The sequence below is a fragment of the Triticum dicoccoides genome, chromosome 5A (assembly GCF_002162155.2).
Source record: "Triticum dicoccoides isolate Atlit2015 ecotype Zavitan chromosome 5A, WEW_v2.0, whole genome shotgun sequence".
Lineage (NCBI taxonomy): Eukaryota > Viridiplantae > Streptophyta > Magnoliopsida > Poales > Poaceae > Triticum > Triticum dicoccoides.
This window is the reverse complement of record NC_041388.1, coordinates 427,176,379-427,202,275: the sequence shown is the minus strand read 5'-3', so window position 1 is coordinate 427,202,275 and position 25,897 is coordinate 427,176,379. Positions and strand designations below refer to the sequence as shown.

The window sequence follows — 25,897 nt, the reverse complement described above, 5'->3', positions numbered from 1 at the left end:
GTACTTAGTATAGTGAATTTTGGGGACATCAATGGCTGGTTTCAACATAGATATGTGCAAGATTTTCACCTGAAAATAACAATGGGTTTCTATATCTGTCCATCAGAGTGCATCATCTCCAATAATTATCCAACAGACTGCTACAAAGATTATTTGTCCATATGATGGCTCTAGTCAGATATATATTCAGACATCATACCAGTCGATGCAATATATGTACTCCGAAACTAAGCCTGGTGTTTGTACTGTTTATTAGCCTACAGATGTTCTCATGTACTCACAAGTATCTATGCAAGATTGTGGTAGTGGGCAGTAGCAGCGGGCTATGGGAAAGTTGTTTCATCAATGCGAATGCGCACTCCTTATTCCAGCTCTGAGGTTGGTGTTGACACAACTCCTGACAGAAAAAAATCATGAAAATGTGTTAGACACACAACTGTTCATGTCCTACCGAGCACGTCAACATATTGCCAATTGGTGGGTCAATACAAAGGTACAAACTGCATGCATATTAAGAATGACGTACATTATGGATACTATGGTAACAGCCAATACTTTGTCGCCTCCCACTACAGGCTCCCTTGCAACGTTGGGCATGACTCCATATATTCTGTAACCGTATAACTGAGGACACCGGTGCCCCCTTTAACGATTTCCACTGCAACCACCACTTCACCATCCCAGACCAAGCAGCAAAGGCTCATGTTGTTTCCGCACAGATCTTAGTAAAACATGAAAGCGATACTGAAAAGATATAAGGACAAAAGAGTTTTGAATATAAACGCTAGCCAGATAGATAAAACGCCATGTGCATCTACAAATTTGTATGGAGACTTGGATAGGCAATGCATCGTCTTTACCTCTAATAAAAAGCATGTAGAGATCAGTACATGTTCACTTAGTAAAATTATAGGCCCTCTAAGCATGTCTTCTTTGTAATAATTACACTAAAAGCTGTAAATCTGCAAGGGCTCTCTTGCTGGCAGGAAGACTTTTATGAGAAGCCATTGATCAGGACTGAATTATTCAACATCCTCACTCAAAGATTTTTCATCATTCCCATGGCATAAATCATGTAGTTCAATCCATCTCCTTTTATTACTCGATGGCCGTTAGGTAGTATACATCATCTTCATCCCCTATCTAACCAGCCTGAAAGTTTACTACTGGAACACCACGATACAACCATAGAGCCTCGTAATCTTAGCATGGAGCCGGTGACTGCGACATGTAAGTTGCGACGGCATCTCCGACCACTACACGCTGACAGCCTGCTCATACTTGACCTTGCTTCTCGATCACACATGTAAGGAGCGGCCATTTGCAAATTCAGCATGATGTGGTGAAGCAATTTGAAGAAGGAAGTAGTGTGCGTACGCATCTGAAGATGGTGGTGGCGTCGGGGCTGATCTCAAGGTGGGCAATGATGGAGCGGCAGAAGATGTGGCTTGGGCTGGGCCTTGGCTTGATGCCGGGACGGCTGGGGCGGCGGCCCATGCGATTGCTGCAAGCGAGCGGGACGAGCGTCGTCCTCGTGCAGACGCGGGCAGGGACAGACAGCGCCGACGCTGTTGGTCGAGCGGGGCGGTGCTCCAGTGACGAGGATGGCGGGGCCCGGTCGGATCCGGCCGGATCTGGACGGGACGGATCCATTTCCGGCGGATTTGGCGTGCAGGCGGCCGGATCCGGCGAGATTAAGGGCTGGTGGCGCCATGGCCCTTCTGGAGGTCCCTGTTCAGCGAGAAAGAGAGAAATAGGTGAGAGGAGATCGAGAGGAAGGAGGAGAGGGGCGAGGCGGCGGAGCGGCCGGAGCTCCGGCGGTGAGGCGCGGCGGAGGTGTGGGGTCGCCGGCGAGGCGGCTTGCGGGGGCGAGGGGAGCTCGGGCAGGATGGAGCTGCGGGAGGCAGAGCGGTCTGGTTCGCTCGAGCCACCGCGCCGCCCCCAGCCGCTCGAGCCACCGCGTTGACCCGATCCAGAAGCTGGGCTTGAGCGGCGGCGCGACGGCGGGTCGAGTTCCGGCGGATTCCGGCGGGGCGACGACGGGGCGGAGTTCGGCGGCGCGCGGCGGCGTTGCAGGGCGTGGCGGCGCTGGAGGTGGATGAGATTGGGGTTCATGGGTCGTTCGTGTGGCTAGGTTTTTTTTTCTTTCCAGGGGGACCGCGGGTTGAATTCTCAAAACGGCAGGGTTCTTTTTGTAATAACGAAACGTTTTCTGAGATAGCAACTTAAAAAGGGACTGCGGGTTGAATTCTTGAAAATAGAGGGGCTTTTTTGCAAAAGTGACGACGACGTACGACTAGAAGCACTCCGTGCTTTATTAGTAGGGAAAGAAATGTTCTCGTGTATTTGAGAAACAATCATCGTGTTTGTAAAAAATGTTCAGCCTGTATTTGAAAATTGTTCATCGTAACTGGTACATATCAGACGACATATGAATATGGTACAATATACATGAAGGCGTTCCTGTTTCAATTCTCTTGATGTTTCAGGTGATAAGAAGACTGCCCATCTAAGGCGCTTAGATAATGCTGCTAGCAACCTCAAGCTTTTCAAGGCTGATCTCCTTGACTATGATGCAATGGCAGCTGCCATTTCCGGATGCCGTGGAGTTTTCCATGTGGCGACTCCTGTTCCTTCAGGAGAATTAACCGATCCAGAGGTAAGCAAAGTTGCATACCTTGTTTGGGACGTATACCAACGGGTACAGCCGTGCAAAGGCCGGTAGAGATGTTCTCTTCCATCCATTAACTAAGAAAAGAGAAATTTCCAAAATTAAGGGAGCCGTTAGTTCTGTTATGAGATCTAAGGGACGATGTTAGTTCTGTTAGTTCTTCCATCCATACTCTATTGGCGAAACCAAAACCTCGAGGCTCTTGAGCCGCTCCAGATCAATTCATTTCTTAGCTTGAACAAAGAAATGAGTTTAATATGAGCACTTTAGAGCATCTAAAACAGGATCCCGATACACCTGCCCCAAACGTCCTGACAGGATGCCCGATCAGTGTCTGGAACAAAAACGCCACCCAACTGGCTTCCCCAAGAGCCGGTTCAAACGCCAGGACTAACCGGCACTTCCCATATCAGGCCCAAATCTGGGGCGGATATGAAGACGTCTGGACATGCCCGCCTGCTATGGCCCGCGTCGCCCCACAAAATCCGCACCCAATAGGACGAAACCCTAGTCAAACCTACTTTCCCAGTCCATACTCGTCTCATCTGCTTCCCTCGGCTCCTCCGATTCCTCCCTGACCCTTCCCCTCCCATCCGCCATGGCCAACTGCGGCCAGGACTCTGGCAGCAATGACGATCCCATGGTCTAAGAAGGTCTCATGAAGGAGGAATCCGACGGATCTAGCAGCGACGCGGAAAACGAGGAAGGGCTCGCACTCCGCGTCTTCATATTGGGTGCAATGACGATCCCATCCAGCGCTTGTGAGTGGACACCGGCGGGAGCTCGAGCTCAGTTGCGTTTGCAATGAGCTCCCCTATGTCCCGCCAGCGGAAGGCGGGTCGCGCCCATCCTTCCAGCTCCGCACCGCTCCAGATCCAGACCAGGGTCCCCCTTTCCCTCCAGCACTAGCACTGTCCGGGCAGCGGTGGGTGCTCATGCCCGTGGCTCCCATGCGGATGCGCTTGCCGGAGTCGGAGAAGGCAGCCTGGGCGAGCGACAACTGGCGGCGGCCGCGAGGGAGACTGGCTCTTCTCGCCAGCGAGAGCGCTCCATCCCGTCGACCCAGAGGAGGCACTCCTCTGCGAGGTCATGCGAAGGTCGTTGACCACGGCAGAGCCCGATGTGTGGCGCCTTCGATGCAAGAACGTGAAGGTGCCCCGCCTCGGTCTTGAGGAGTCAGAGCGCCTCACACGAGAGAAGGAGGCCACCGCCGCCAAGGGCGCCCGCCACGCGAAGGAGGAGTGCCTCCTCATCCGCCTGTCGGGTTACATTTCGCACGCATCGGAGAGCGGCACCACCATGAATGACGGCGACGACGACCCGCGCAGCCACTGGCGGGTGGGCCTGCAAGGGGTGTCCCATGTGTCAGTACATGCGCAATGGAGCCACCTACGGCTGCGCAGCCACTGGGCCCACAAGGGGTGTACCACCACGCGTCGATACATGCGCAATGGAGGAATCTACGACCGCGCAACCACTGATAGATGGGCCCGCAACGGGTGTCCCACACATCAGTAACTGTACCAAATAACGGTCAAAGACTTTGACCCGACGACATACCTCCTTTGGCCTTTTGTAAGGGTAGGCCAATAAGGAGGGGCTAGAAATGCTCTTAGATCACTACTTTATAGTAATCTAAACAATCTTATATTTCTTTGCAGAGATAGTAATTATTAAGAAAAACAAAAAAAATGATAATAATGTGGAATCATATCTAACATGTACACATAATGGTGCAGCTACAAATGTTGGGCCCTGCTGTTACCGGCACCACGAACGTGCTCAAGGCCGCCTCCGCCGCAAATGTCCGATGAGTGGTCGTCGTGTCATCCATGGTTGCTGTGGAGATCAACCCCAAAGACTGGCCCCAAGGCAAGATCAGAGACGAGAGCTGTTGGTCAGACACAGAATTCTGTAGGAGCAATGAGGTAATAATAACAACTTAAGAGACAACGTGTGGTACCGTATATTTTTCTATCCAAACACGACGACACCATTTTGCACCATGTATTTGCAGAGCTGGTACCCTGTTGCCAAGATCGCGGCAGAAGCGGCGGCGCTGGAGTACGGGCGTGAAACCGGGCTCGACGTGGTGACACTGAACCCTGCACTGGTGTTTGGCCCCCTGCTCCAGCCGACCGTCAACGCGAGTAGCCAGTTCCTCATCTACTTGCTCAAAGGTTTTAGCTATAGCCGTCTTCACTTCACACATTAGAGTTAACCTAACAAGCAGCGATAGCACGTGCATTCCCTGCTCTTGATTCATTCACAATGTTTTCGACGTGTGCATGCAGGAGGCCCTGATCAGGTGAGGGACAAGCTGTGGCACATCGTGGACGTCCGCGACGTCGCCGGCGCGCTGCTCCTGCTCTACGAGACACCCGGAGCCGCCGGCCGGCACATCTGCGCGCCACACTTCATCACCGTCAGGGAGCTGTTGCGTTTGCTCAAGAGCATGTACCCTGGGTACCCCTACATATCTGAGTAGGAGTTCTATTCTAATTATCCCGTGATGATTTGGCATATGTTGTTGTTGTTGTTGTCTAGGATTAACTGACAATACGATTGGTTGGGTATTTGGCAGGGAGAGCATATATGACATGGATCACCCGGCTCCTATGACCTCCGAAAAGCTGGAGAAGCTGGGGTGGAGCCAGCGGCCGCTGAGGGACACGATAGCAGACACCGTCGAGTTCTGCCGGGAGGCCGGGTTTCTTGAGGGCGCCGATGGTGATGACGTGCCCTGCCGCTTCCCTCCTCTTTTCAACAATATCTAGCGTCAAGCAAGAATTTGAAGAATTTTGGGCGAGCATATATAGTGTTGCTCCTCTATTATTGCTACCTTTGTGTGTGTAATAGGTGTGAGATAGAAATGTCTGGACGGACCAACATGTAAGACCCGCAATAATAAGATGAACCCTGCAATTCAACATGACTGCCAACATTATGCTGCTGACCTCCCACTCGCAATTCTGATTGACCACGGTCTATGGGCCGGTAGATGATAGCCTCAAGGAGAGCTTCTTGGCTGAGATGTGCAGCTCTACACCACCCCTAGGCCAACCATGGATTGTGCTCGGTGAATTCAACCAAATTTACGAAGCCAGGGACAAAAACAACCTCAACCTCAATCGCAGACTCATGGGTGAATTCCTCAATGCCATCAATTATGCTGAATTGCTCGAGATTAGATGCAAAAACTGAAAATTCACCTGGAGCAACGATCAACAACCCCCACTCTGGTTGCCTTGAACCGTGTCTTCTGCAACCCTGCCTGGGACGCACTATTCCCCTCAATGCTGCTGCACGCAGCTTCTACGTTAGTCTCGGACCACAACCCTCTCGTTCTTACAAGCGCTAAACCACCGACTAGTAGACCCAGGTTTAGTTTCGAAGCTTTCTGGCCGAAGTTTCCTGGTTTCCATGAAATTGTCCTAGCAGCTTGGTCCAAGACCAATTAGCTCTAGCTGTGCCATCAGGATCCTGCATACAAAACTACAGCGCACCGCAAAGGCACTAAAGATCTAGAGCAGGGGCTTGTTCTCCCACACCAAGCTGCAGTTCCACATGGCCCAGGAGCTCGTCCTGCGCCTCGACACAGCTCAGGAAAAATGACTTCTCATGCCTGCAGAATTAGAATTTAGAACAAAGCTGAAGCTCCGCCTGCTGGACCTAGCAACCATAGAGAGGGCTAGGAAGAGGCAATGCTCTAGGATCAACTGGTTGAGGGCTGGGGATGCTAGCACAACATTCTTCCACGCCAAAGTTAACACTAGGAAAAGGGAAAATTTCATTCTCTCCCTGAACAAGGATGGTGTGGCTGCTACAAGCCACTCTGAGAAGGAGGAGGTGATCAAGGACCACTTCACCAAGCTTCGGGGCACACAATAGCGTCGCACGTGCACAATAAACTGGGATGAAATTTAGCTACCACAACTCGACGCATCTGGCTTAGATCTCCCCTTCTCAGAAGCTAAAGTATGGAACGCCATCAAGCAGTCACCGCCAGACCGAGCCCCCAGCCCGGATGGCTTCTCCGGTGTCTTTTACAGGTGGTGCTGGCACATCATAAAAGCTGATCTTATGCGGGCTCTGCAACAGTTCCATGACCTCAATGGAGGTGCCAGCTTCCAATGTCTCAACGCAGCATTGGTGGTGCTCATCCCGAAGACTTTTGACCCAACTAACGTTGGACATTTCTGACCAATTAGCTTAATGCATTCCTTTGCAAAGCTCATCGCTAAGATATTATCCCTGCGCCTTGCTCCCAAGCTTGGGAGTCTGATCTCTCCAGCGCAAAGTGCCTTCCTGAAGACTAGATGCATCCATGATAGCTTTTTGTTCGTCAAAAATGCGGCACATAGCCAGCATCGTAGAAAGAAGCCTGCACTATTGTTTAAGATGGATATAGCTAAGGCTTTTGACTCAATCTCCTGGGAATACCTACTTGAGCCCCTGCGGAAACTAGGCTTCTCTGCCAGATGGCGCGATTGGATAGCTCTGCTACTGTGATCCTCCTCCTCGGCAATCCTTCTAAACGGTATCGAGGGCGAGCTGATCGACCACCGCCGAGGGCTTCAACAAGGCGATCCACTATCCCCTTTCCTCTCCATCCTAGAAATTGACATGCTACAGCGGGTTCTAGACCATGTTGTTGCTCAGGGATATCTGACGCCACTTCCTGGGCGTGACATCAAACTGCGTGTTAGCCTTTATGCAGATGATGCTATCATTTTCTCGAACCCATGCAACGAGGAGGTCTCCTGCCTGCTAATTATTCTGGAAAGGTTTGGGGAAGCCACGGGACTGCGCGTAACCCTTCAAAATCCACGGTTGCGCCTATCCAATGTCATGCACTAGACCTAGGCATACTGCAAGGCTTTCCCGACCGACGCACAGGTTTACCGATCACCTACTTGGGCTTGACAATCTCTCTAGGAAGACTGAAGAAGGTGCATCTCCAGTTCATCTTCGACCGCATCAAGGCTAAGCTAGCAGGATGGAAGGGGCGACTAATGAACAGCGTGAGCCGGCGAGCGCTTGTCCGCTCTGTGCTTTCAGCCATTCCTATCTTCACGCTCACTGCCATCAAAGCCTCTAGTGGAACTCTGAAGGATATTGACAATATATGCAAGCATTTCCTCTGGGCTCAGGAGGAGAAACTATCAGGTGGCAAATGCAAAGTAAACTGGCAGACGGTCTGCTCCCCGATCGAGCTTGGCAGCCTAGGAGTTCTAGATAGTACAAAATTCAAAGGGCCCTACAGCTTAGATGGTTATGGCTGTCATGGGACGAAGTTGCCTGACCTTGGACTAGCTTCCCCTTGCCATGTGATGGCCAGGATCGCAAGCTATTCGCTGCTGCAACAAGCGTCTCGACTGGCAATGGCGAGCATGCACTCTTCTGGGAATCCACCTGACTAGGACCGATGTCGCCAAAGGCAATCACACCCTCGCTCTTTGCCCGATGCAGGTGTAAAAATCGCATTGTGAAGGAGGCATTGCAAGGGAAAAAGTGGATTCAGGACATCCGTCGCCCACCCCTCTCCGACGCCAACATCTTTGAATTTAGGAGGCTATGGAACATGACCAACGAGGCCCAAATCAGGCTGCTGTGCCAGACAACATCACCTGGAAGATAACTCCCTCTGGCACATACAGCGCAGCGGCATCTTACAAACTCCAGTTCGCTGGCAGGATAGATTCAGATTTCGCAAACATGTTCTGAAAAGCCTGGGCTCCTCCATGCTGCAAGTTCTTCACTTGGCTGCTGATGCTCGACAGGCTATGGTGCGCCGACAGACTGCAAAGGCGAGGGTGACCAAACGACTATTTCTGCAAGCTGTGTGTTCGAAACCTCAAATCATCAGTCCACCTAATATGGCAATGCCCGGAGGCACGGAGGACCTGGGCCGCTGTGGTAGGATGGCGCGGCTACGCCGCTCTTGCACCAAGCACCTGGCTAGAGGGCGACAGGTCGGAGGCATACTAGGGACACATCCTCAACGCCACCCCAGCCGAGCATCAGAAAGAATCATGCCGCTCACCATACTCATCTCATGGGAGCTATGGCTGGAGCGAAACCGCAGGGTTTTCCAGAGGAGGATCACCGCGCCCTGGGCCACCCTCCAGGCAGTGCGGGGATCCTTGGAGGCATGGAGATTGACGGGAGCAAAATGCTTGCAGCACCCCTTTGGGGGTCCAACGTGAGGGATCTCCCCAGCGTGGCCCAAGGGGCCCTGTTTTTCCCTTTTCTCTACCTTTTCCCCTCAAACCGCGATAGTTGCCTTATAAAAACTGCTCCCTGCCCATAATATATTTGCCAGCAATTGTTGGTGCCTTCAAAAAAACAATAAGATGAACGTATTTCTTAGTAATCCATAATTATTTCTCGAATAACTAGCAGGTGGCTCGTGCATTTTGCTAGTTTAGAATTTCATTAGAATCTGTAGTTTTTGAAACTTGTATGGCAGAAATGAAACTATTTTTTCACCCGCAAAAGAAAATGAAACTGTTTTCAAAATTTATTTCCATTTTTTGAGAAATAACATAAACTAAACATGTTTTAAATATTATTCGGAAGTGTTTGATTTTTACATAGGGGGAAAGCGGCACTCTGGTCATTGTGGCATCTCTATCTTCAAAATATGAAGAAACATGTGTATATTTCGCCGTGCGGATATCGAAAACCTTAATATAGGGCGTGTTTACTCCAGGCTATGTTCTGCATCATGTTTGGTTGTCTGCATTGCATTAGGAGGTGGTTTGGTACATGTCGTTCGGTTGACAACACTTGAGGGTTATGGCTCCGAAGATGCATTTACCTGGCGTTTGGTTGCTTCGACTTAATGTTGTGATCGCCTCTTCTCACTAGTGGTGACCTTACCATAGACTAAACTACACATACACTACCAAATTAACATCATTTGAGTGTTCATCAATGGAAATCAAGGGGGAAGTTCACCATCCTCCTCTTCTTCTTCTTCTTCAGATCCTTGTGTTATCTTTGATAGCTCACATTGTCTCATCCCACTCAGACATTTTTCTCTTTCAAACGTTAATATCATGTGCCTCCACACCATGTGTCGTGGAATTGTCACGGCAGATGTCCTTAGTGTCAGGACTTAGTCGCGAGGCCAACGCATCTATGTGGTAGCTTGAGAGGGGTTGAGCGGGACGAGACACGCGATGTTTTACCCAGGTTCGGCCCCTCACGGTGGAGGTAAAAGCCTACATCCTGCTTCATTGATATTGATGATGATGATCACAGTTATAAGAGTGCTCTAACTTGAGAGCTATTGTCTAAACCTAACTTGCCCAACTTGTGGAACTTGTCCCCCTCCCCTCTCTTGGGGTGCCCTGCCCCTCCTTATATATGTTGGAGGGACGGTTTACATGACTAGTCCTATTAGGACTAGGATTACTCTATTACAAGTGGAGTCCTAGTCTTGCCTCCTTTGTAAGGGAATATTCCTTGTGCTTTTCTCATAAACCGGCCCACCTTTAAACGTGAACCGGCCTTCTGGGCCATGGGCCTCGTCATCCATCTGACCCGCCCGCCGGGTTACTAATGAACCGCCAAGACCGGGTGGGTAGCCCGTGAACCGCCAAGCTCTGGGCGGGTTACCAGTGAGTCATCCAGTCCGGCCGGTTTATACTTCCGGCCGGTTTACGCCACGGGGTATATCCCCGACATTAGCCCCCAGTTTAATTTGGATTTATCCATGTTAAACTGATCTGCAACATAAACTCAAGAGCAATTTTGACAGGTTATGCTCCGGGTTAAAAAATTTTGTAAACCGGTACCTAAATCATTCTTAAGTCTTTGTTATTTCCTCCTTTTGGGAAATCGGGGTCAACAGACCAGCTTCATAATCAATTTGCCGACATTGGTTTGTCACCGAGAAATATTGTGAAGAATAACTCCTTTGACTCAGCTCCCAAAGCGCTGGTTTAAGAAATATGGGTCTTGAAATACTTATATGATATTCAGCCGGTTTGAAGATGTAAAACTTGCCGGTTTAACATTACCAAAATGGCCGGGTTATAAAAACTGATGATCCCGGATTATGACCGTTGATAGACGCCGGGTTATGATTGCTGCCAACGCCGGTTCACAACGCCGGTTCATGATTATTGATGACGCCGGGTTGCAGCCACAGGGTCATAATGATTGGTGACGCCGGGTCTATCTGGTTTTCTCAAACAGAGAATTTGAAAATATTTCTTCGATAATAATATAATACCTGTAGCCCCCAAATCTTGAGCAGAACAAAGTGATGACTTAAGACTTGCTTCATTATAAATGTTACCAATTTTGAAGAAATCCATGTTGTTCATCCCAGTCACTAGTCAGAATTGAGTATTCCACATATGTAGCCCCCAAGTGCCGGGTTGTCATGCTTGCAGTAACCTGGGACTTGTAATTGCTTGATGCTCATAAAAACTTCAACCAGTGTAGTCCCCAAGGGCCGGGTTATTATGCAATAATGAGCAGGGACTTTGTAAATATGATCACGTAAACTTGAGCAACAATGTGTAGCCCCCAAGGGTCGGCTTAATAAGATAATATTGAGCTGGGACTTGATATATTCTTTAATGAAATCATCATATGATGTAACCCCCATCATGGGGCTTGAACCCATGACCACAAGGTTAAGAGCTTTGTGCTCTACCAACTGAGCAGTGGATCCTTTAATAATAGATGAAAATTTATGTACCTTGAATTGTTAACAAGAGCAATTGGTAGCCCCCAAGGGCCGGCTCATTACGATGTGATGAGTCGGGTCTTCAATAAGTGAGCAAACAATGACTTTGCATTAGCCCCCAAGTGTCATGGTGCATACTTGCAGCAACATGAGACTTGCATATTTGATATAATCTTCAGTTGAATAATGTAGCCCCCAAGTGCCGGGTCGTGAGCCTGCAGCGACTCGGGACTATTCCTTCAATTGTAAAATAAACCATATCCATTGACAATATAATAGCCATTGCGCTAAAGCGACTTTGAAAACCTCAATAATACCTGTTATTAATAACCATAATAAAATCCAGCCATGTTGGCTATCCAAGATAACATAATCCGGTATGAAAACCTTATTCATTCAACATCATAATGGAAATTCAGCCAAGTTTGGCTATTTGAATAATATAACCCAATGATTTATGAACGCATGATTCTAATGGCGCAATCCAAATATATACTGGCGACTTATAGTCGAAAGCCAGGCCGTTTTAATAAACACCGGATAATTTATCGTCATACTTTATTCAACCTGTTTCTGCATACAACAAGTTTAAAGTGTCCTGGCGGTTTACCGCCGGACGGGTCATAATGCCTGACATATAACCTGGGTTTATAACCGAGGCTGCACTTAAGAATAATCAAATATGAAATACATCATACCTGTGACATTGAATCACATTGTTGGTTTTACCAACTTTTGTAGTAAGAGTGATAACCCCAATCTTGAGTAATGATAACTCCTTTCATATTGTGCCGGTTTATGATAAAACCGTACCGAGTTGTGATAAACACCGGTTTAACCATATATAATACTGGCGACTCGTAGTCAAACCAGACCAGGCTGATAGTCTCCGGATTATAATTTGATCGTGTACTGACAACTTGTAGTTGAAAGCCGAGCCGGGTTGATAAACACCGGTTTACTTCATAATAGGATGGTAACAGAAAATCAAACCGGGCAGATAGTCTCCGGATTAAGATTTGACCGTGTTCCGTCAATTTGACAGTTTGAACCGGCTTAAAACTTTGTCGGTTTAAAAAAACGCAATAAAAAGAAAGAAAAATCTTTCAAAGAAAAATGTAAAGCAAAGGCAATGACAAAACCGTTTGCAAAAAGAGGCTTATTTGAGCTGATCAGATGGCGTTACCATGGTCGGACACGACCAAGCTCCCGATAGGTGTAGCTATGGTTCAAGTCAGCCAGGTCCCCAAATGAAACCGTGGCATTTATGCTGATCAAGTGGCATGGCAATGGTTCGGGTTCGACCAAGCCCCCAAGTGATTCTGTGGCCTTAGGCCGATCAAGAGGCATGACTGGTTCAGACGTGACCAAGTCCCCAAGTGATCTGGCGGCTCTCGCCTATCAAGAGGTATTGCATTGGTTCGAACACGACCAAGCCCCCAAGTGATATAGAATGATGCTTTTGAAAAGCTAACTCAAGGGGTAAACCGGAGGCCGCTTTAGAACAACTCCGTGTAACCACACATGATGTAAAAGAACAGAGACCCCGCTTTATGAAGCAGAAGCCCCCATGTGATCAATAATATGTCAGGCCAGTAAGGCGGGATACCCATGTTTGAACCGCGCATCATGGCAGCAGGTCCTCTTCCGCAATTTTTAACTTTTGCAAGAGATAAATTCTTCTTGAACCGGGATCTTGAACCGGATATTGAGAGCTTCAAAGCTTTGTGGGAGATATCTTTCCCTTGAACCAGATTTTAAACCGGAATCTTCATTTTCAGCCGGAAATTTTTCTGATGGCCTTTAAACTTGAACTTGCGAGAAGTTAATTCCTTTTTGAACCAGACATTGTTAAACCGGATTTGAGCGCTTCAGAGCTTTGTGGGAGAAAGATGTCTCTTGAGCCGGATTCTAAACCGGAGTAATTTCTGATGACCTGGAACTTCTTCATCGAGCCGGGATTTTATAACTGTCATATACTTTCTAAGCCGGAAATTTTCTGACGGCCTTTAAACTTTCATCAATATAACAGTAGCCTTCGGGACCGGGTTATCCTTCCCTCCATCGTCCTGGGGTTCTTAAATTTGCTAAAATTGGCAAGATTCGCTGAGTCATGTCATCGTAGCCCCCGAGTCTCAAAGGTGACTCGAGGAGTTGGCTTGAGACTCTCCATATTTGACCGTGATATAAACTGGCATAACTTGTATATCATTGGCATTGATAGCACGATGTGAATCCATAGAAGGTTGAGGTAACTGTGGCGGGTTGTAAATGATCCCATATGAGCCGTGTCAGCAACTCGGCCAATGGTTCCTTCCAACTGGCGATTTGAAGTTTAATCAAAACTGTAGTTGCCGCGACTTGTGCGCCTGCCCATTGAACCATCCAGTGCAAACTGCGGTTGATGATAATTTGTCTCCAATTTGAAAGAAAACCGGGCTACCCAGGCTGTGACTTGCTCATACCCAATAAACAGCTCATGCAGACAGGTGCGGCCCAGTATGTTGATGTAGACCAGGACGTGAGAGACGGACAGCAAAGACGACCGCATCATCAGTGGCGGCTCTGATAGATGAGTCGGCCGTGGCGTTGTAAGCCGGTGCGGACGGGGAAAATCTTCACCGGTGTTGTAAACCGACACGGACGGGCGAGTTAATCGCGGGTGCGGTCCCGGTGAGTCGAAGTAGTCCGGGCCACAAGGGCGGCGTCTTGCACACATATTCTTTGATCATTGTGGCACGGTCATATGCTAGCACATGACAGTAATTACGCAATTTATATATCCATGATCCGGCCATCGGTTTTGCAATGACCAATTGTCCTGCATATAAAATGCAAAGACCAAAGTAATTGCTCTCTGACAAAAACAATATGTGCTAAATTATACCTAGAGGGATATCACCTGATTCGCCCGAACAACATATGAGTCGGCCGTGGCATTGTAAGCCGGCGCGGACGCGTGAACCACTATGAGGGCAGATGGACGAGTCGTTCATGGCGTTTGTAAAGCGGCGCGGGTGGTGATTCAAACATGATGTTGTTTAACCGGTGTAGATGCACGAATCGGCGGCAGGTGCGGATGGATGTAATCCGAACATCGGGGCGGCGACTTGCACGTATATCCGTCGAGCATCCTAGCACGGACAAACACCAATGCAAAAAGTGATGTTGATGCACCCCCTTAGGCGACACCTTTTCTTAACGGTCCTGCAAAAATATTATAAGACCAAGTAATTGTTCTTTGATAAAAACAATATGTTTAATAAAATAAACTTTAGATGGATACCACCTGGTCGTTTTTACTTGCGGCAACTTTGACCGGCCAGTGGCGACTTGGGCTGCAGCGAGAGAGCCCCGGCGAAGTAGAGCAGGAGTGACTGGAAGCTAGGCACTGTCTTTGATCCGCCACCACTGTATATGCATGTACACTATTGCATAGTTTTCCCCCAATCTGCTCGTAGGTACAGTAGCTAATTTAATCTTGCGTATCTTCATTGCTTGGAATAATACTCCTTGGCACTACCACTTGATTCCTTTGCACAGGGACAACAACATTCGGATGGAAAGTCATGCGCTTCGAGTAAAAACAGCGAGGCGCTCGGCCACAAGACGGCGGAAGGCCACGACGGTTCAGCAGGACATGCCGGCTCAACATGCGGCCAAGGACACGGCAGGGCCGGCTTTTACAGCAGAGGTAAGCTCCTGGCAACGAGGTGAAGCGGCGGTAGTCTTCAGCTGCTTGGAGGTTCGATGATGCCACAAAGGTGAGGTTTCAGGCATGATGAGCCGGTCAAAGCGACGGGCGTCCGGGCACACAACTCAACAGAAGGTGGGGATGACCCGTCGGACGGCTTGCGGAGGAGCGACGGGTTATGGCAGGGACGAGTCTGAGTGGTGGACCGATTCTGCACAGTAACTTGACCGGACTAGTCTCGTCCCCTTGCTGACTCGGTTTTTGCATATGACATCATGATTGATACTTAATCCGGACGGATTACCTGGTCACGTGTGGAGGCAAAACAGTGAAGTCGAATTCAACGGATCACCTAGCAACATGTGCGATGATACACGCGATCCTTCTCGATCTGCAGCGACGCGCACGACGGTTCAAGACGTCCGCGCCGTCCCACGCCGGTTTATTCAGCGTCATCAGTCCGTGCAGCAAAGTTGATTTTAACTTCAGATCCGACGAATCACGTTGCGTCGGAGGCGCACAGCAGAAACTCCAAACCCTAATTTGTTTTGAAATCAAAACTCATACTTCTTCATCTAGCCAATTGCGAGCTTCTCGAAACCTTGGAAAAAAATCCCTCCAAGAACTCAAACACCACCATGCGCAGGCCCCACGATGGGCGCCAACTGTCGTGGAATTGTCACGGCAGATGTCCTTAGTGTCAGTACTTAGTCGCGAGGCCAACGCATCTATGTGGTAGCTTGAGAGGGGTTGAGCGGGACGAGACACGCGATGTTTTTACCCAGGTTCGGCCCCTCACGGTGGAGGTAAAAGCCTACATCCTGCTTCATTGATATTGATGATGATGATCACGGTTATAAGAGTGCTCTAACTTGAGAGCTATTGTCTAAACCTAACTTGTCCAACTTGTGGAACTTGTCCCCCTCCCCTCTCTTGGGGTGCCCTGCCCCTCCTTATATATGTTGGAGGGGCAGTTTACATGACTAGTCCTATTAGGACTAGGATTACTCTATTACAAGTGGAGTCCTAGTCTTGCCTCCTTTGTAAGGGAATATTCCTTGTGCTTTTCTCATAAACCGGCCCACCATTAAACGTGAACCGGCCTTCTGGGCCATGGGCCTCGTCATCCATCTGACCCGCCCGCCGGGTTACTAATGAACCGCCAAGACCGAGCGGGTAGCCCGTGAACCGCCAAGCTCCGGGCGGGTTACCAGTGAGTCATCCAGTCCGGCCGGTTTATACTTCCGGCCGGTTTACGCCACGGGGTATATCCCCGACACCATGGTTGAAGGCAATATCATTAGCTGTCACATCATTCTCATCCGGCACATACTTATCAAGACCCCACTCTAAGATCTAGTTATGAAGAATGCAAGATGCAAGAACAAACTTACTTTGGGTGGGAAAATGATGAAATGCCTTTTGATCAAGGATCTTAAATCTATTCTTCAAAGAACCAAATGTCCTCTCAACTATAATTGTAAGGCTAAAATATCTAAGGTTGAACAATTCGGTAGAAGTCTTAGCATAGTTCCTAGCAGAGAACTGATTAAGATTTTACCTAGTTTTACTGAAGGGTGGAAGAACCACATGCCAGCATGCATATCCAACATCTCCTAGGTAGAACTTACGACCAGCGATATTGTTCCCATCATACCAAGCAAAGCTATCAACAAAAATGTTAGTCATGCCATGAATTAACAGTTAATAATACCCACCTTGAAATATGGATACCATGTATAGCTCGCCTGTATGAGTTTGACCAAAAGGTGCCTTCATCATCTCTCATGCGAGCTCTATGATCACCTACAAGATTTACTTGAAATACCGAAAAATTGTCTCATTGCATCTCCTGAATGTGTTGTGAATCACTCTGAACTTCTGATCATGACCTACATGAAGAAACATTGATGCTTGCTCTTCCACATAGGTGTGGATGTTATCTTATAGAAACCTCATCTCCCTAAACATCTCCACAAGCTTGCCAAAAGGGGCCCTTCTCATTTGAAGCATGTTCATAGCCTCTACATCATTACAGTTGTAGTGAAGTTCAGATTCTGTTGGAAATATGCCATAGAGGTAATAATATTGTACTATTATATTTCCATTTTCATAATTAAGATTTTATATTTCATGCTACAACTGCTATGACTCTGGACTATGTGATTCAGTGGAAAACTCATATGCACGTGTGAGATGATAAACGGTAAAATATAGGTTCCTGGTATTGCCTCCAAGACTGGCTCAAGTGTTGGTGGTGATCATATTTTCCGAATCTCAGGATATCGTTAAGTGTGATGATAGTCCTGAAACAAGATTGAAAGTATGACGTTAGAAGAACGATCATATTTAACTGACCCAATCTTGTTTGTTATACTTTGATAATATCGTCTGAAATCAATTATTATAACATGAAATGTTAATATGTGTTTTAGTTCCTCAGACCATGAGAGTATCCTAGTCACTTTCTACCGTACAGTGGACCATGGAGTTGCCCAAATGTCATCTGTAACTAGGTCATCATAACGGAAACCAACGGGTTCATCGGAAAGTTTGACAAGGGACTGGATAGCTCGAGAGTGGAATTTGCTCCTTTGACGATGGAGAGATGTTCTTAGGTCCCTCTCAATGTGAAGGTGCTACCTCTTGAGCACTGCGTTGGTTTTCCCTTGACGAGGAAAGGGTGATGCAGCAAAGTAGCTTAAGTATTTCCCTCAGTTTTTGAGAACCAAGGTATCAATCTAGTAGGAGACTACACGCAAGTCCCTCATACCTACACAAACAAATAAGAACCTCGCAACCAACACGATAAAGGGGTTGTCAATCCCTTCACGGTCACTTATGAGAGTGAGATCTGATAGAGATAATAAGATAAATATTTTTGGTATTTTTATGATATAGATTGAAAGTAAAGATTGCAAAATAAAATAGATTGGAAACTTGTATGATAAAAGATAGACCCGGGGGCCATAGGTTTCACTAGTGTCTTCTCTCAAGATAGCATAAGTATTACAGTGGGTGAACAAATTACTGTCGAGCAATTGATAGAAAAGTGCATAATTATGAGAATATCTAGGCATGATCATGTATATAGGCATCACGTCCGCGACAAGTAGACCGAAACGATTCTTCATCTACTACTATTACTCCACACATCGACCGCTATCCGACATGCATCTAGAGTATTAAGTTCATAAGAACAGAGTAACGCATTAGGCAAGATGACATGATGTAGAGGGATGAACTCAAGCAATATGATATAAACCCCATCTTTTTATACTCGATGGAAAAAATACAATACGTGCCTTGCTGCCCCTACTGTCACTGGGAAAGGACACCGCAAGATTGAACCCAAAGCTAAGCACTTCTCCCATTGCAAGAAAGATCAATCTAGTAGGCCAAACCAAACTGATAATTCTAAGAGACTTGTAAAGATAAAAAATCATACATAAAAGATTTCAGAGAAGAATCAAATATTGTTCATAGATAAACTTGATCATAAACCCACAATTCACCGGATCTCGACAAACACACCGCAAAAAGAGTTACATCGAATAGATCTCCAAGAAGATCGAGGAGAACTTTGTATTGAGATCCAAAGAGAGAGAAGAAGCCATATAGCTAATAACTATGGACCCGAAGGTCTATGGTAAACTACTCACACATCATCGGAGAGGCTATGGTGTTGATGTAGAAGCCCTCCGTGATCGATTCCCCCTCCGGCGGAGCTCCGGAAAAGGCCCCAAGATGGGATCTCTTGGGTACAGAAGGTTGCGCCGGTGGAAATAGGGTTTCGTGGTGCTCCTGGATGTTTTCGGGTTATATGGATATATATATAGGAGGAAGAAGTAGGTCGGTGGAGCTACGAGGGGCCCACAAGGGTGGGGGCGCGCCCAGGGGGGCAGGCGCGCCTTCTTGCGTCGTGGCCGCCTCGCTTCTTTCTTGACGTCTATTCCAAGTCCCGTGGTTCACGTTTGTTCCAAAAATAACTCTCCCGAAGGTTTCATTCCGTTTGGATTCCGTTTGATATTCCTTTTCTGTGAAACACTGAAATAGGCAAAAAACAACAATTTGCTCTGGGCCTTGGGTTAGTAGGTTAGTCCCAAAAATAATATAGAAGTGTATAATAAAGCCCATTAAACATCCAAAATAGATAATATAATAGCATGGAACAATAAAACATTATAGATACATTGGAGACGTATCAAGCATCCCCAAGCTTAATTCCTGCTCGTCCTCGAGTAGGTAAATGTTAAAAACAGAATTTTTGATGTGGAATGCTATGTAGCATAATTTTCAATGTAATTTTATTTATTGCGGCATGAATATTCAGATCCGAGAGATTCAAGAATTTTTTTTAATATTGACATAAAAATAATAATACTTCAAGCATACTAACTAAGCAATCATGTCTTCTCAAAATAACATGGCAAAAGAAAGGTCATCCCTACAAAATCATATAGTTTGGTCATGCTCCATTTTCGTCATACAAGAATGCTCTCATCTTGCACAACCCCGATGACAAGCCAAGCAATTGTTTCATACTTTAGTAATCTCAAACTTTTTTCAACTTTCACGCAATACATGAGCGTGAGCCATGGATATAGCACTATGGGTGGAATAGAATATGATGATAGGGGTTATGTGGAGAAGACAAAAAAGGAGAAAGTCTCACATTGACGCGGCTAATCAACGGGCTAGGGAGATGCCCATCAATTGATGTCAATGCAAGGAGTAGGGATTGCCATGCAACGGATGCACTAGAGCTATAAATGTATGAAAGCTTAACAAAAGAAACTAAGTGGGTGTGCATCCAACTTGCATGCTCACAAAGACCTAGGGCATTTGAGGAAGCCCGTTGTTGGAATATACAAGCCAAGTTCTATAATGAAAAATTTCCACTAGTATTTGAAAGTGATAAAACAAGAGACTCTCTATCATAAAGATCATGGTGCTACTTTGAAGCACAAGTGTGGAAAAACAGGATAGTAGCATTGTCCCTTTTTATTTTCTTTTCCCCCCTTTTTGGGCCTTCCTTTTTTGGGACTTTCTATTTTTTTATTTGGGACAATGCTCTATTAATGATGATCATCACACTTCTATTTATTTACAACTCAATGATTACAACTCGATACTAGAACAAAATATGACTCTATATGAATGCCTCCGGCGGTGTACCGGGAAGGGCGATGAATCAAGAGTGACGTGTATGATAAATTATGCATGGTGGCTTTGCCACAAATACGATGTCAAATACATGATCATGCAAGGCAATATGACAATGATGAAACACATCATAAATGAAACGGCGGAAAGTTGCATGGCAATATATCTCGGAATGGCTATGGAAATGCCATAATAGGTAGGTATGGTGGCTGTTTTGAGGAAGATATAAGGAGGTTTATGTGTGATAGAGCGTATCATATCACGGGGTTTGGATGCACCGGCGAAGTTTGCACCAACTCTCAAGGTGAGAAAGGGCAATGCACAGTACTGAAGAGGCTAGCAATGATGGAAATGTGAGAGTGCGTATAATCCATGGACTCAACATTAGTCATAAAGAACTCACATACTTATTGAAAAAATCTACAAGTCATCAAAAACCAAGCATTACGCGCATGCTCCTAGGGGGATAGATTGGTAGGAAAAGACCATCGCTCGTCCCCGACCGCCACTCATAAGGAAGATAATCAAAGAACACCTCATGTTTCAAATTTGTTACACAACGGTTACCATACGTGCATGCTACGGGACTTGCAATCTTCAACACAAGTATTTCTCAAATTCATAACTACTCAACTAGCACACTCCAATATCACCATCTTTATATCTCAAAATGATTATCAAGTATCAAACTTCTCATAGTATTCAATGCATCTTTTATGATATTTTTTATTATACCCATCTTGGTTGCCTATCATATTATGACTAATTTTTTAACCAAAGAAAATTACCATGTTGTTCTAAAGGACTCTCAAAATAATATAAGTGAATCATGAGAGATCAATAATTTCTATAAAATAAAACCACCACCATGCTCTAAAAGATATAAGTGAAGCACTAGAGCAAAATTATCTAGCTCAAAAAATATAAGTGAAGCACATATAGTATTCTAATAAATTCCAATTCATGTGTGTCTCTCACAAAAGGTGTGTACAACAAGGATGATTGTGGTAAACTAAAAAGCAAATACTCAAATCATACAAGACGCTCCAAGCAAAACACATATCATGTGGTGAATAAAAATATAGCCTCAAGTAAAGTTACCGATAGACGAAGACGAAAGAGCTTAGGCTTTTGGTTATCCTTGAATTTTACCTTGGGCATCCCCAAGATTAGCCTATTTCCACTCCTTATTCCATAATCCATCAAATCTTTACCCAAAACTTGAAAACTTCACAACACAAAACTCAACAAAAAATATCATGAGCTCCGTTAGTATAAGAAAACAAACCACAACTTAACGTACTGTAATGATCTCATTATTTATTTATATTGGTGTTAAAACTACTCTATTCAAACTTCTCTATGGTTCATACTCTCCGATACTAGCCATAGATTCATCAAAATAAGCAAACAACACACGAAAAACAGAATCTGTCAAAAACAGAACAGTCGGTAGTAATCTGTAGGTTTCGAATACTTCTGCAACCCCACAAATTCTGAAATAAATTTGTGGACGTGAGGAATTTGTATATTAATCATCTTCAGAAAGAATCAACCTAATCTCACTCTCCAGTAAAAAATGGCAGCAAACCTCGTGAGCGCTAAAGTTTCTGTTTTTTACAGCAAGATCGCAAAAACTACCCCCAAGTCTTACCAAAGGTTCTACTTGGCACAAACACCAATTAAAAGCATAAAAACACATCTAAACAGAGGCTACATGAATTATTTATTACTAAACAGAACCAAAAATCAAGAAATAAAAATAAAATTGGGTTGCCTCCCAACAAGCGCTGTCGTTTAACGCCCCTAGCTAGGTATTGATAATTTCAATGATGCTCACATGAAAGACAAGAATTTAAGCACAAAGAGAGCATCACGAAACACGTGACAAACACATCTAAGTCTAACATACTTCCTATGCATAGGCATCTTATAGGCAAACAAATTATCAAGGCAAGCAAAAACTAGCATATGCAAGGAAGCAGAACGAAACAATAGCAATCTCAAGATAACGAGAGGCAATTTAGTAACATGAAAATTTCTATAACCATATTTTCCTCTCTCATAATAATTACATGTAGGATCATAAGCAAATTCAACAATATAGCTATCACAAAACATATTCTTAACAAGATCCACATGTATGCAAGGTTGACACTCTTCCAAAATAGTGGGATTAACATTAACTAAAGTCACGACCTCTCCAAACCTACTTTTATCAAAAACTTCATAAGATTGAACATTCTCCAAATATGTGGGATCTAAAGTCGACACTCTTCCAAACCCACTTCCAATAATATTGAAAACACCATTATCAATCTCATATTCATCATGGGGCTTAAATAAATTTTCAAGATCAAAAGAAGTATCACCCCAATCATGATCATTGCAACAAATAGTAGTCATAGCAAAACTAGCATCCCCAAGCTTGAGGTTTTGCATATCATTGACACAATTGACATTAAGAGAATTTATGATAACATCAATGTAATCATACTTTTCATCGAAGGAACTATCAAGTATGGGTGCAATAGCAACGATCTCATGTTTAACATAAGGAACTATAGCAAACTCATCTTCATAAATATTGGCACCATGGCCACAAGAATAGCAAGCATCATGTTCATCAAGGGATATTTCAATCAAATCATCGGAATCATAATTATCTATAGATTCATGCATATCATTATTTTCTTTCGAAGCAATGGTCATTTTTTCAATAAACTCCTTGACATAGACATTATGAGCATAGTTTTCATGGCAATATTTAAGTATGTCAAAATTTTCAGATTCGTAGAGAGTAATATGATACTTTTCAATCAAAGAAGCAACTTCATAGGCACCCTTAAAAGCAACAAATTCTTCAATTTGTTCGATATCATAGTAACTATAAAAACCCTTTGCATAAGAAGATAAGACTTCATTATCATTAAACTCACATAGGTAGGGGAGGTGTTTTTTAAACTCACATAAGATCACAAATTTCACAAATATTCCAAGCATAACATAGCAATTTGTTTATTTGATCCCATAAGAGTCTCCCTTTTTCAGACTAACGGTGACACACAAAATGTGCGTGGTCATCCAAAGATTTCCCATAAACTAGGCTAGTTGGGGTATCAACACGAGCACATAAGGATCGAAGATGATCCAAGTAGAACACTTGTGGATCCATATCAATAGATTTTTAGCAAGCAAAGATGCAAGCAAATAGAAGGCACATGGAAACACAAAGAAAGATACATACGAGAAGAAGGCGAACGGAAAAAGGGCGAATAAAACGGCAAGGGTGAAGTGGGGGAGAGGAAAACGAGAGGCAAATGGCAAATAATGTAATGCGAGGAATAAGAGTTTGTGATAGGTACTTGGTATGTCTTGACTTGTGCGTAGATCTCCCCAGCAACGGCGCCAGAAATCCTTCTTGCTACCTCTTGAGCACTACGTTGGTTTTCCCTTGAAGAGGAAAGGGTGATGCAGCAAAGTAGCATAAGTATTTCCTCAGTTTTTGAGAATCAAGGTATCAATCCAGTAGGAGACTACACGCAAGTCCCTCGTACCTACACAAACAAATAAGAACCTCGCAACTAACACGATAAAGGGGTTGTCAATCCCTTCATGGTCACTTACGAGAGTGAGATCTGATAGAGATAATAAGATAAATATTTTTGGTACTTCTATGATATAGATTGAAAGTAAAGATTGCAAAGTAAAACATATTGGAAACTTGTATGATAGAAGATAGACCCGGGGGCCATAGGTTTCACTAGTGGCTTCTCTCAAGATAGCACAAGTATGACGGTGGGTGAACAAATTCCTGTTGAGAAATTGATAGAAAAGTGCATAATTATGAGAATATCTAGGCACTGTATATAGGCATCACGTCCGCGACAAGTAGACCGAAATGATTCTGCATCTACTACTATTACACCACACATCGACCGCTATCCAGCATGCATCTAGAGTATTAAGTTCATAAGAACAGAGTAACGCATTAGGCAAGATGACATGATGTAGAGGGATAAACTCAAGCAGTATGATATAAACCCCATCTTTTTATCCTCGATGGCAACAATACAATACGTGCCTTGATGCCCCTGCTGTCACTGGGAAAGGACACCGCAAGATTGAACCCAAAGCTAAGCACTTCTCCCATTGCAAGAAAGATCAATCTAGTAGGCCAAACCAAACTGATAATTCAACAAATCATACATAAAGGATTTCAAAGAAGAATCAAATATTGTTCATAGATAATCTTGATCATAAACCCACAATTCATCGCATCTCGACAAACACACCGCAAAAAGAATTACATCAAATAGATCTCCAAGAAGATCGAGGAGCACTTTGTATTGAGATCCAAAGAGAGAGAGAGAGAAGAAGCCATCTAGCTAATAACTATGGACCCGAAGGTCTGTGGTAAACTACTCACACATCATCGGAGAGGCTATGGTGTTGATGGAGAAGCCCTCCGTGATTGATTCCCCCTCCGGCGGAGCTCCGGAAAAGGCCCCAAGATGGGATCTCTTGGGTACAGAAGGTTGAGGCGGTGGAAATAGGGTTTCGTGGTGCTTTTGGATGTTTTCAGGGTATATGGATATATATAGGAGGAAGAAGTAGGTTGGTGGAGCTGCGAGGGGCCCACGAGGGTGGGGGGCGTGCCCAGGGGGCAGGCGCGCCTCCCTGCCTCGTGGCCGCCTCGCTTCTTTCTTGACGTCTACTCCAAGTCCCGTGGATCACGTTTGTTCCAAAAATAACTCTCCTGAAGGTTTCATTCTGTTTGGATTCCGTTTGATATTCCTTTTCTGCGAAACACTGAAATAGGCAAAAAACAGCAATTTGCACTAGGCCTTGGGTTAGTGGTTAGTCCCAAAAATAATATAAAGTGTATTATAAAGCCCATTAAACATCCAAAAAAGATAATATAATAGCATGGAACAATAAAAAATTATAGATAAGTTGGAGACGTATCAGAAGGCATCCATCATTGTCTGGCCAGACACAGGTGACTACGTCACGGGGATGCCAAAACACTTCAATGAGAATGAAGAACAAAACTGGCAACGGGATAAATGGTATTGTGAGCATGTGCATGACTCAAGAGGATACCGATGCATCTCGTGTTTTGTAAAGTATCACGAAGCAAAGGGAACATGACTAGTAACCAAAGGTTCACTCCAATGTCATTCATGTAATCATAGGGATCAATATGGACGTATGTGGTTCCGCTATCGATCATTGATCGAAGGGGTTTCGTTCATGTCTATGATTTAGTGAACCTACGAGGTCACAAGCTTAAGGTAATCACGATTTGTTGAGTGTTAGTAGGATGAGAGTGTCGAGGATTTATTTATGGAATTGTTTCATTAATATTCGAAATAGTTTTGAGAGGAACCGGAAGCATTTCGGGGTCACCGGAAGGGGTTCAGAGTTTATCGGGCAATACCGGGTATTACCCCATATTGGTGGATGCTAGTGTGATTCTAATCTCCTCCCTCTAATTCTCTGGCAACAATTAGCTCTGGACATCTAAGCGTTGCCGGATCATGAAAACTTTTTGCTTGCAACCACGTAGAGAGGTCGTGCTTCCGGTCTTTCGTTCGAGGGCGGTTCGCGGGATCATCATCAATGGTTTTAGGGACTCCAAGTACAATCTACACCG

General features: G+C 45.3%; 1 protein-coding gene and 1 pseudogene across 10 annotated transcripts in view; one reads left to right on the top strand and one right to left on the bottom strand.

Annotated features, from left to right (window-relative positions):
- LOC119302062 (vegetative cell wall protein gp1-like) overlaps positions 1 to 2,327 on the bottom strand; it is a 5,480-nt gene extending 3,153 nt beyond the window's left edge. Inside the window, exons 1-4 of one of the 10 annotated variants that reach the window (XR_005147316.1) lie at positions 1,378 to 2,327; positions 527 to 744; positions 282 to 397; positions 70 to 140 (exon numbers count right to left, since the gene is read on the bottom strand). Coding sequence is in view for 2 of the 10 variants with exons in the window: in XM_037579080.1 (XP_037434977.1) it covers positions 113 to 140; positions 282 to 397; positions 1,378 to 2,115 (882 nt within the window). In the remaining 8 variants the exon portion in view is untranslated. Of the gene's footprint in view, positions 1 to 69; positions 141 to 281; positions 398 to 526; positions 745 to 860; positions 931 to 1,377 lie in introns of those variants that run through there. The other 9 variants (XR_005147318.1, XR_005147320.1, XR_005147321.1 and 6 more) reach the window with 9 other exon arrangements.
- LOC119302061 overlaps positions 1 to 5,618 on the top strand; it is a 12,204-nt pseudogene extending 6,586 nt beyond the window's left edge.
- The last annotated feature ends 20,279 nt before the right edge of the window (positions 5,619 to 25,897 follow it).